Source organism: Apus apus, chromosome 1, assembly GCF_020740795.1.
Source record: "Apus apus isolate bApuApu2 chromosome 1, bApuApu2.pri.cur, whole genome shotgun sequence".
Taxonomy (NCBI): Eukaryota; Metazoa; Chordata; class Aves; order Apodiformes; family Apodidae; genus Apus; species Apus apus.
Genome location: NC_067282.1, coordinates 6846312 through 6858964, shown reverse-complemented (window position 1 = coordinate 6858964; position 12653 = coordinate 6846312). Strand labels below are relative to the sequence as shown.

The following is a 12653-nucleotide window of genomic DNA, read 5'->3' as shown; positions in this document are numbered from 1 at the left end:
CTCACTGGTCTTCCTTTCTTTTCTGCTTGAATCCTCAAGAACCTTGCCCAGGTCATAGATTTCTCATTTTATTCCTCAGCTGCTGTCTCTGCACCATCCTTCCTCATGCCTTTCCTCCACTTGCCCCACCTGGAACTTCCCGCTGCTGCCTTCTACCTCTCCTTAGGCTGCCATCCTTGTGCCTACTCCAGTATTGATTTCTGCAGCACCCATGCTAAATTCAAGACATCAAACTCAGGATCACTTATGAAGTCACAGTCTACTCACATCTGATACTTCACCAGTACAATGTTCCTCAATGGTTGGAAACAAGAAGTTCTAAAGCACAGGATCCACTTTATAAACTTTTCAGCACTGGGAGGAGTTCTGGCAGGGTCCCAGAGCCTTATAGCTTGCTACTCTGGTTTCAGAAAAGTTCTGTCTGATGGTCTTTGAGTACAACATATAGTTCTTCTCTTCCCACATACATTGATGATGGGTGGGAACTGCTGAAAAGAGCTTGTACTCATTCTTAAGCCAAGAATGCTGAAGCATAAGGGGTTAGGCAATGCCTAACAGGAGGGGGGTGGGGGGGAAAAAGATACTGCTGGTTGAATTTGCTTGGACTTACACCCCATGTCTAGGTTGCAAAGATACTATGGCAGAGAAGAAAACTCTCCCTGCCTCGAGCTCCGTACACTAAACACAAATCCTCTGTGACACAACTGGTCATACTCGGAGCGTCTTGCCAGTGGCAGTCCTGCATGTCTTCTGCAGCTCTTTCTATTGCTGAACATTTTTATTTTAACACCACAGTGGCTTAACAAGAATAATATATTGAAGTAGGTTTCTCAGTGCCACTGTCAAACGTGATGCATAGCAAGTGGCAGTAATGTTCCAGCTGACTTACTCTGCTGATTGGCTATGACTAGGCAGTAAACTCTTGCAGCAGGTTCTGGAACCCTATATAATATACCAGCCTGTATAGATGGATCACAGAAGTCAGAATGACTATGAATACACTGTATTTTTACATTTGTTTGGTTCTGATACCCCAAAAATCAAAACTGAAATAAGTCACTTGAGGGAGAGGTTACACCTACATCAGTAAGCAGCAGGAATGGATCCATGGAAAGAAAAGCTAGTAAAGAAGGGCTCAACCACAACACTACAAGTTTTGTGTTTTACTTTGGAATAGTGCTAATCTAGTTTTATAAACTGAACACCTGTAAGATTTTGCAGAGGACTTGGTGGGTTCCTGGAGTGCATCTGTCTGCTTAGTTTCATCAAAAAGGCATCCCATTTGCACAAAGCCTGTTCTGTAATGTAAAACAAAGCAGGATACATGAGTAGGGATGGGAGACTGATTTCAAAAGCTCATTTATAATTCAAATGAAAATATTAATCTTTTTGCATCCAAAAAAACTACCTCAGACTGTCCTATGAAAAGTAAAACCCACTTGATTTCATGGAGATGCATCAAGAAGCTAAAGCATGCAAGGCTTTGGGTTTGGTCTACTGTGTATTATACCTAGTTGGAGAAGTATTTACTCTCATTTCAAATTACTGTTTTTTACAATAACCAGGTCTAGACTACGACAATATTGAGACCATTCTAAACTAAGAACAAACTGACATACTTGTTCAAGAGACTAACAAAACTGGAAGAGAAAATGAGCAGTTTTCTAGTAGCTTGATAATGATAAAAATAATAAATTTGAATGTCAAGACATTCAGTAATACCCCTGTTTTCTACCCCATGTTTTAATAATAAAAGCTTCTGCATTACAACAGTTTTGCACAGCATATAAGTTTTAGCAGCTGAAGAAGCAAGTGGTTTTACTTGAATAGTGGATAGGTCATTATTTGACCTATCCATATCCAAGATCCACCTTGGATAGTGGAATAGGTCACTATTTGACTATTTCAGCTAAAACAGAGAAATAGTATGGAAAAAAACACCAAAATCAGCTATTGTGCTAGAGGACTGGTTGTGATAAATGTGCAAGGAGGAAAGAAAGTAGACAGGGAAGAGAAAGAGGTATATCTTATCCTTTTTTAAAAAACAAAAACAACTTTTAAATTATGCTAGGACAAATATTAAGAGAAACCTATATCAAAAGGGAAGTAGGATATAACAAAATACCTGGTCAAGGTCAACAAACAGGAAAGTCACTCATCTTTCAATGGAACATCCTCAATATCTATTTTAAATGTAGAGATAAAGGAGATAAAGCAGAAAAAACACTTCCATGTGATCATCAGAATTGTGGTTGAAAGGTAATTTCAGACCAATCAATCTCAAATCCCTTCCTAATAAGAGCAAAATGAACTGGCTATTATGAAGTGGGAGATAACTCTTCTGCAGAACAGAACCAACTATTGCAGGGCCTAGTTCAGCAAAGTGAGTAAGCACATACTGACATTTAAGTGTGCATCTAAGGCTCATCATCTCCAGTGAGAATCTAACAAAGTGCCTTGGCCCTCCTCTGTGATCTGTGAGCTCAGGTCTATCTTACACACAAGCCGTCCTTTTAATGCACAGACACAAATCTGTCCAGTAGCTGTGGAGCAACTTTGGGACTCAGGGTGTATATATTCAAGTCCCATCCCTGAAAGTTTATGAATAAGAAAGCTCTTCAAAACATCTCCTGGCACCCAAGGGCTATACTTAAAAATCTGCACATCCTCTCTCTGCTTCAGCTCTGTTTTGCTGGGATGGAAACACTCATACTTCCCTGCCAGAAATGGGAGAAGCACTTAAATATGTTAAAGTAGGTTGCAATAGTGACACTTCAGGTAGACACGACCCTTCCTTTCAGATTAAGTTGCTCTGAATTTTTTGTAATTTAAAAGTTTAAAACTTTAAACTTTAGGCATAATTTAATGTAAATGTCCAGGACAAGGTTAACTATCAAAGTCCAGGACAACAAGTTAAAAAAGCTTTCTGCAGGCGCAGTAAAGACTCCTCTACTGCTTTCTTTGCAACATATGGTGTAGTAAAACACACACACCCTCTTCCTTCCTCCCCAAATTAACTCCCTGGCACCACCTGTTAGGACTGAGCAGACTTGCATTGGGAATAGATGAAAACGGGTGTGATGGTTCTAATGTGGTGCATTTCTCTCACTCTGTGCCCACAGGAAAAGAAGACTGCCTTAGCATAAAATTAAAAGCAAAAACTGTAAATCAAGACTGTTAGCAATATTTAATTCCTGAAATTTGCACTGTCCTTTTGAAAGGAGCTAGTCAATAACCTGACCTGGTCATTTAATCACTTGGACATATTTTCCTGAACTTAAAATTTCTTTGATGTCTATTCCACTATCTGTGTTTTCAAATTTGTGTTCTAAGGAGCTATTTTCTTCACTGACACCCAGAATATAAAGTATAATTCCAGTGTATTGCTCTCATTCCTGAGTTCAAGAATCCCATGATTGTAGAAGTCATAATGTTGTGAGTATGCTTAGATCCATTATTTCATGCCACATAACTAAAAGACTTCCTAAAAAGAAACATCCTTAGTTCTTGTTCAGACTTCTTTGCTTGCTAATAGTGAATCAACATCCATAAATCTAGAAATATAACTCTATATGTCCAAAGCAAAAAGTTATGTACTTAGATATTGGCTGCAGAAAAAAAAGTAAATAAGAAAAAGTTATTTGAAGTGAGATGATATACTGGGATGTATAGAGAATATGTCATGTTTGCTTGATGGTTGTATCAAAGGGTACTAATCTGACATATGTTGAACCAACCCAAGATAACTCAGTTTGTTCCTGCTCCTTCTCATCTTTCTGAAAGTGATCACTATCCCACACATCCACTTTTCATTTGAGAAGCAGTTCATACACCACCACAAGAAGATAAAACATTGACTAACTTAATGAGACTGAAGCACTAAAGAAAGAGGAGAGGGGGAAAAAAAAAACAACTTTGAAATTATTTTTGCTCCTGCTTCTTCCTAACAGGATCTAAAAATCATGAAAGAACTTAAGTCCTTCAAAGAATACCCTCTAAAAATCATGCTTACAGGCAGGAATACAAATTGGGTAGCAGTCCCCAGGCCACTGGCCTACCTTTGAAGAAGAGTGGCTTGCATTTCATTTCCCCTGACTAACAATTCACCTTTATTAATTAGACTTTAACACTTGGAAACAAGAGGGTTTAAGATTTTAGAGTTAAAATAAAACAGAAATATTAATTGTTCTTATGAAAAAGATGCAAATTCAAAAAAGCTTTTAAACTGTTAAAACCTTGATGCTATTTATAACACGATCGCATCATGACACAGCAATTAAATTATAATCCTTTCATTAATAGAATATATTTTTGCCTAGTTTAAATGGAAGTGAAGAAAGAAGGAAGTTTAGTTCAGGTGAATCTCAACTAACCAGAGATGTAGGCAGGATATAGTTTTAAGAAAAGGAGATGGTTGACAAATAAATTATAAATTTTTAGCTGTAACCTAGTTTCAGTTTAAGTATAATACACAAAGCAGTAGGTGATCTGTTATTAACCTCTAGTTGAATTATGTTGAGGGAGCATTGGGTCATCTATAACCTATTTCATAAAGTTACTTCATTTTATTTATGGTAGTCTGTCACATAGGAACTCTAAAATTATACCATGTTCCCTAGTTTGTGGACTATAAAATTCAAACTTGATGTTTGTACCTTAGACATTTTTGGGGGTTAAAAAAGTTACACAGATTACTTAAATATAATTACTATCACAACCATTTTTAAAATAGAATTACTCTTTTTCTACTCTATTTAAACATAGAGGAACAGTCTTAATATCACCTAGTATTTAAGGACAGAAAGGAAAAAGAATAGGACAAAAACTGTTACCCCCCAGTAAAGTCATCATAATTGATCCAGTAATCCAAAACCCAAACTTGCTCACCCAAGGATAATAAGTTTTAAAAACATGTCATAACTTCTGAATGATTTCAGTAAAATAACAAACAACATTGGTTACACTCTAATGTGAAGTCAAGATGTATACAGGGGTAAAATATAGTCCAATCCAACACTTTTGTTAAAAAAAAAAATTGGGGTGGGATTGCATTACACAGCCAGAAAAGAAACTTCTCTGGCTAACTGCGCCACCTTTTGATTTAAATCTAAAAGAGAAATTAAATGATTGTCTCATCCCTAGAAGAAAACACTTATTTAAAGATATTCCTGTAGACTTTAAAATAGATTCAGGAGCTTACTTTATTTATTTCTTACAGAGAAGCGCAGGGCTGAATACTTTAGTACTGCTCATATGGTTAAAAGCCATGTCAGCAATGTAAATGGAAAAAAAAAATATATATTCAATGTTGCTGGTTTGTGTTTCTGTAATAACAGTACACACATTAAAATCAATAAAGCCAGGCAAATGGCAGAGTAGTGGTTTAGTAATCTTAGCACTGTTAGCAGAGTATATAATCAACTCTAAAACAAATGCTTCATAATCCGGTAGATTCTCCTCTGTAAATTTATTCTCGTACAACCCTGGGAAATAAGAAAGCTTCACTTCTGATATTTTTCCTAACATTTAAAATGTATCAGCTGTAATTTATAACCAACATATTGCAATTTGCACTGAAATCTCTAGTCAGACATGAAATTAAATAGCACAGATATTCAAAGGAGTTACAGCATGCATTTAAATACATTAACCACATCCTACCTTGCATCCAAACATCAACGATAAAGTGTTGTTGGTGCATGCAACTTTGCAGTGGCAAATCATTGGTGTAAAGCAGTCAGGATTTGTAACAATAGGGCACATTCCTTTAGTGCTGCAGTAGTGGCAGCCTACTGAAGGCTGAAAACAAGTAGCTAATACAGCACATGGAGTGGCAACATATGCTGCTCAACAGCTAGCTTTTCTCTTGCTGGTCAGAAGCAGCCTGCTTGAGGAGTCTCTACCTGTGTCCCATTCAGCCATTCCCTTCTTTGTAGATGAATCAATGATGCAGCATTGATCACGACCCTCAGGATTTCCCTTCTTCTGGGATATTAGTTTTTACATTGGAGAAAAAAAAAAAAAAAAAAAAGGAAAAAAAAAAGAAAAAAAAAGAGAAATGGAAATGAGGGGGACTAGCAGGTGTGGCAGTATTAGCATGTAAAAGGATGTAAACGCCTACTCATAACAATCACATAAGATTGTCATGCTAGCTGAAGTGGGCTGAAATTATTCCATCGGAAGAAAAATACTGCAGCTCCTGATTTGGTAAAAAGCCAGTGAGTTGCTGCAATACATAGTCATTGTGGGGAGAGAAGAGAGAAAAAAATTACTTATCTAAGAAGCCAGAATCCTCAGCCTTTATCAATATGCATTCCAGAAAGGATTCCCTTCCCAGCGCCTCCCCGAGAAAAAGAAACAAATCAGTTGCAACTCCGGAGAAGCGATGACCTTTGCTTTCCCCAAAAAGATGAATCTCAGCATGAAACAAACTGTACTCAAAGCTGAAAATCCCAGATGCTGGGAGTTTGCAATGAGAGAAATACAAGTAACATTTAGCCAATCCTGGCTTGCCACATGGGAGCTTTCTTCAGGCACAAATTTACAAATAGACAGGTTGAAGGATTGCAGGAGACACCGAATAAAGATATGAAGTTACACAGAAAATGCACCAGCGTGAAGCTTAAAATACAGCCCTCATTAAACTCTGCTTTTAAGGCAGTGTAACTACTGACTCCAGCTAGTACTGTTATCCTGTAACCTGCAGGGAGCTTGCTGTATTCCAGAAATGCAATAATTAAAGAAGTTTGGGAGCATAATGCTGGTTTGGATTCAGTTACAGCTGTCGCTGTTCCTTCAGTTAAAGCAACACCAGCCGAAAATGCATAATAAAGCATTTGGATGAGCAAACCTCTAGCTGTGCTTCTTAAGAGGATTATTTATATCGAAAGTTGGATGCATATATCCTCCAGTTTTAGGTTCAGCCATGGCAGACACACAGATATGAAATGAAAAGGCTATGCTGTACAAAGTGAGGCGATGTCTTCAGCAATTTCACAGCTGATAACAAGGGAAACCCAGCAGTTGTTTCACAGCGACTTGACCCCACTTCTTGCAACTTACTAAGCTCTGCCCATCAAATTAAAAACTCTTTCTAAAGAAATGAGAGCAGCTTGTCTCCCTGGCAATCGTGAGTGCGTTCTTAAGGCACAACAGAAACAATTCGCTGTAATAAACCCGAACTAAAAAATTGTTATACAACAGAATGGAGAAAATGGCAAATGAAGGTCTCTGTGTGGAGCCACGTCAAGCAGTACTGAAAGTCAGTGGTACAGAATTTCAAAAAAGATGTGACTGAAACTGCAAACGCTAATGTAGGAGACTCCTCTATTAAGATTTTATATTTATACTAATGTGTATAAGTGTGTGGGTATTGCATGTATGTATATATCTAAAATTTAATTTGCATTTCTTCAGCATGACTTGCCTTCACTTTGTAAAGTTCAACAACATAAAAGAACCATTGTCTTAAACCGCTTTGATCCTACTCTTTCTTTTGCACCATACAATTACTTTAATTTTACCCAATTTTTGTATGTATTCAACGTTGTGTAATATTTTCTGATTTTTGCTTCTCATTCTGTATTTTTGAACTCAGAGCTTGTGAGAGTCCAAGCTCAGTGAAACGACAGTACTTTCTAGACTGAAGTGACAGATAGAACTGCTCCACAGTTAGAGTTACAACCCAGTTCCATTTCTGAAGATTTATTTTTGCAAATAACAGGCTCTTACAACCCAGTGTCCTCAATTCACTCAGCTCATACTTTTTCCCTAACAGCCTGGACATGGGCATTACATGTTTCATTATGTCATGGGAGTTCACTCTGCAGATGCCAATCAATCAGCCAACAATAATCTAAGTTGGTCTGACCTGTTAATCCAAAGTGACATCGCAGCAGCACTTCTTTCTGACTTGCTGTGCTAGTTATCATCTGAAATGGTGACTGAGCCTGTTTAGAAACTTACTATGGTGACAAACAGCAGCCATAACATTGCTGAATCTTTGATCTGTTTATTCCTAGCTTGCCTGTCTTGTTATTAAGCTATATATTATACAGATTTTCTTTCAAGTACTCTCTCTCACATAACCAGCACTGGTGTAAATATAGAAAAGTGTAGTTTCCATGACAATATATTCCATAGTTACAGCCAGCAGCCACTATCATTAAAACATGAATCACAGTGCTACCTTAAGGTGTGAGCACACTACATCACTGGCCTTAGAAGCATTAATTTGGGATGGGGGTGGCATGACAGTATTTTTAGGAGACATACTACAAAATGCCAGATAACTGTGCTATTTAACTGTTTTAACAGTTCTAATACCTACCCATCTTAGACATTTAAGTGATCAGTAACACTTCCAACCTGTCCTAATCATTAGCATTTATAATACAAGAATACATTGCATCTGCACTTCTCAATGTTTTAAACACAATGCCCTGTTTTCAAACTGGAATCATAATCACACAAATGTGATTTCACATTAATATTCACAGGGCCTAATTAAAATCACTCACATTTAATTCGAAATTCAGGATTCAAAGAAGGGAAAGTAAAGCAGCCAGTTAGTCTCTTGGATCTTTTGGATCCAACTGCATTCAGCTGACTCGTGCTCTCAAAAAGGAGGACCTATCTATTTATTAAAATTTGCATTACTTCCCCAGTCCCTGATTTTCAACATGGTACTATTGCAGACTTTCAACTAGAACAGGTTTCACTTGTGATTTAATTTCAGTGCTAAGACGCACCAAACATCTGAGGACTGCACAAGGCACAAAATATATCCCTTCACACTTAAACTAATTGTTGCTTTCAAGTGCAAAACAGTTACCTGATGCACAATATTGTGGGAAGAGATCAGAAAAGGAAGATTCATTCCAATGACATGTTGGAATAATAACTCATATAACAATTGGCCATGTTATTGATTTCAATTAAGTGACAACCACCTATAGAGAACTCCTGCTCTACCAGTTTCTCTGACAGTTGCCTTCAACCATCACAGAATCACAGAATTATTGAGGCTGAAGAAGACCTCTGAGATCATCAAGTCCACCCTTTTCCAGGTTCTCTGAAGATGTCTGCCTTTCACAGTGCACCACTGTGTAGAAATACATGCATTAGCTTGGGACAACTGAGTTGCATTTCTGAAGCATCATGATCATTTTTGCATGGTATTTCCTCACTTAATGCACATATACCTCCTCTTGCATTGGAGCTAGTTCAAATAACAAGACTTAGCCCTACACTTAGCATATCATGCAAGAATCAAGAAGACCAAGATAAAATATTGGTAAAATCGGTATAGATAAAATTTTGGAACAATATAGATAAAATATAAGCAAAATATTGGTAAAGGCCTGGAGAGTCACAAAGAATTTATAGATATTCACCTTTGACTATATTAGGGTGTTCATTTGCTTGTTTTCTTTTCAAATTCCCTGTTGTTTCTATTGAGGAAATTGCTTAAATATTGGTAATAAAGTATAAGTTTGTGTACTTCCCCTACCCTATTTTAACTTCTCAACTTTTTGTTCTGCTGCTACATTGTGAAAAATTCCTCTAACCCCTTAGCACATCCATTTGATACCAGAAAATCAAGATGATCTATAGACCCTCGGCCAAGCTAAATGCATTGTTTACTTTCTTCTAATCTTTTGTTAGAATTCAAAATGACCTTCTATGTTGCTCTTCTCTGAATTCCCTGTACGCTAATCAAGCCTCTTAAGAACTAAACCTGTTTCTGACAGTGATTAAAGAGAAACTGGCTTCTCAAAGAGTCATATTAGATGAGAGAAAAAGGGAAAAAAAGCTCGTTACACCACAGGCAGCATGTACAAAAGGAACCAGAGAATATAAATATAAAACAAACTTGAAAGATCCCCCATCAAAACAGAAATGACTGCACACAATCCTGTCACATGTTCCTTCAGAACAAAACAGTCTCAAACCTCTACTATAAACCAAAGTTTTCACCCCTGTCCTATCATTTGGAGGGACTCTGCTTAGGGCATTTCAAGGACCTCAGATATGTCTACACATACACGAGCTGGTAATTTTGGGAAATAGAATGAAGACAACAAGCTTTTTTTTTAATATATATTTGTCTTTTGGTGAGTATCAGAAGTGTGGGCTTAGTGAGACTCAAAATCCACCTGTCTTTGGAAAAATTACCATCAAAGCCCACCCAGCAAAGATCCTGTAGTCATCAACTATCAGCTCAAGAGCAGCAAAGATTGATGGAGGAGCTGCTGTTTTGTGATCTGTCCACACCACATGCAAAGCTATGTTTGAACCTTCCCTAAGGGGTATTATGAGATTGAATTTCATCCTTGCTTTTACAAATGGGGACAAGGGGAATTTTTTTTTTGTGTCCAAAGACTCAAGGACTAGACTGGATCTGGGCCAGACTCACAATGAGGAGATCAATAGAGCCAGTAGAGTGGAGGTGGCACAGTGAGCCCCAGGGACCTCCGAGTAGAGATAGGTTTGCTACTTCTGCAAGATGTCCTTATAACTTCTGGGACCCACCTCTTCCACTGTCATGAGTAGCAGCTGCTGCATCTTACACTGTGGCATGTAGCAGCTGTCTTGGCTTTCCCAGATCTCTGTGTATGGAGAGGGGTGAGTTGCCAGTTGGCTGCTGCCAACAGCAAACATTGCTGGTGGAGAGCTGCTTTTCTTCACCTAGAACTGACAAGGGAATGGAGAACTCATAGAGACAGAAAGTTCTCCTTGAGCACCATGAGATCACTGCAAGGAGGCAGATAGATAGGCAAGGGACAGCTTGGATGCTCTGAAAAAATGCATCAGAAATTCAGATGCTGTAGGCAGCTTGGAAAGTGTTGAATGACTCATCTTTCCACCTGAAGATAGAGATAATGCCTTCCAATTAAATGCCCATACCTCTACATACACAGTTCTATAAACTGTTTTTTTCAGTTAATGGGAATACTCATACAAATACTCGTGTTCATAAGTGTTTACGCCTTTTAAAGTGTCACATTACCAGCACAGTTTTACAATTTAAACTAGTGGAAAACTCTTTGAATGATTTCTGAAAATAATTTTGATCTGTTAAATAATTTACAAAGTCACTGACTGTATGTAACTTCTGAAAGGAACTTATTTATCCAGGTAGAAATTGAAAAGAAAAATGAAAGAGTGGGGGGGGGGGGGGGGGGGAAGGGAGGAGGAAATTACTCAAATTAAATAACAGATTGAAGGGAAAAAAACAAGGATATTACTGCCAGTTCTCAATAGCTATAAAACAGCTCTGCTTTTCTGAAGTTCCCTATTTATATCTTGTGTTAGAATTGTTAAGATTTTCTGTGACAAATTAACCAGAAATAAAGGCCTAGTCCTGCCAAAACAGAGTGAGAACATGCACACAGCACACTCAAAATGTACATGCCCCACTTTAATTGCATTATGTAGACCTATTGTTTTCCTCAAGTGGATATAGTACAATACACAAGCACCCAAACAAGCCTGAAAAGATGAGTTGAGCCACCACATTCGAGAGCTCACCAAGGACTAAGAGCTTCAGTATTTACCCAGGCTGCTGGGGCAGCAGCGGAGTTAGCCTACCGTGAATTTTGTGTTACTAGCACCAAACTACCTAGCTCAGTTATGGCAATATGTGCTGAAGTTATGGCACCATCACATATTTACTATATGCATTAAATGGAGGCGTTAGCCTGGCCTCAGTCCTACACTGCTCTGCACACACATCCCTTCTGCTGTGTGCAAGTGGGACTCCTCCAGTAGGAAGCACCGTAAGTGGTGGTAATCTTCCAGCAATTTTCCAGTCTCCCCTTGAATTCATGTAAACTTCTATTTCCATATCATCCTTTGGGGATGAGTTCCCCAGGTTTTCCTCTTCTCCTGTGACAATTCTCTTTTCTTACTTATTTGGAATTTTGCTCCCGATAACTTTATCAGCTGTCTCAAAATGTTGCAATGGAAGAAACAAGGAATAGTCAACTCCTACTCATCTTCCCCATGTCAGTCATGATTTTGTAAACTGGTGCTGTACCCGCTCTAACTGGTCTATTTTCTGTAACGAAAAGCTGTAGCCTAATAGATTTCAGCCATTGTTATAACAACAGCTTCTACATATTTGTTCTACTTCTACTTCTTTCAAACTTCAACATAGCTGATACATGATAAAATCCTAAATGTTCTTGGTCTTTTCTTCTAAAATCTCCCATCCCTCTCAAAGTATGCAGAAGAATTCTATCCATCTCTTGTTTACAGAAATTTCTAAAAATAGCCTTTTTTTTTTTTTTTTTTTTTTACATTAGCTTTGCAATAACCTTACATTTTTCACTGAGACTCACTCTGGGATTAATTTCTACCCAGCCCCATCCCATTATTCTCTCTGCCTGGCTAATCAATACACATTTGGTATTTTTGCAATTGGATATCCTTTCCTACATGCAACACTTTACATTTGTATTTCATGCTATTCATTTAAGGCCATTTCTTTAGGTTGAACTTTACACTTCCATTCCTCTAGCAAATTCCAGGGTGCTCAAGATATGGACTTCAATAAAAAAATACTTGGAAGCAATTCTGCCTGGGATTTAGACTAGCTGGAGCACAGAGTGTTACCTCTCCAAAATGTTTCAAAGGGGAAATGTGCTTTC

The 12653-nt window shown here is 37.9% G+C and overlaps 1 protein-coding gene across 11 annotated transcripts in view; it reads right to left on the bottom strand.

Moving 5' to 3' along the window:
• Positions 1 to 12653, bottom strand: part of DLG2 (discs large MAGUK scaffold protein 2) — a 1033121-nt gene that overhangs the window by 648806 nt on the left and 371662 nt on the right. For 6 of the 11 annotated variants that reach the window (XM_051620336.1, XM_051620358.1, XM_051620414.1 and 3 more), the window contains exon 1: positions 5662 to 6227. The exons of 3 other annotated variants lie outside the window; for them this stretch is intronic. In XM_051620336.1, coding sequence (XP_051476296.1) covers positions 5662 to 5763 — 102 coding nt within the window. In that variant the 5' untranslated portion in view covers positions 5764 to 6227. Of the gene's footprint in view, positions 1 to 5661; positions 6228 to 12653 lie in introns of those variants that run through there. 2 more of the 11 variants (XM_051620433.1, XM_051620473.1) reach the window with 1 other exon arrangement.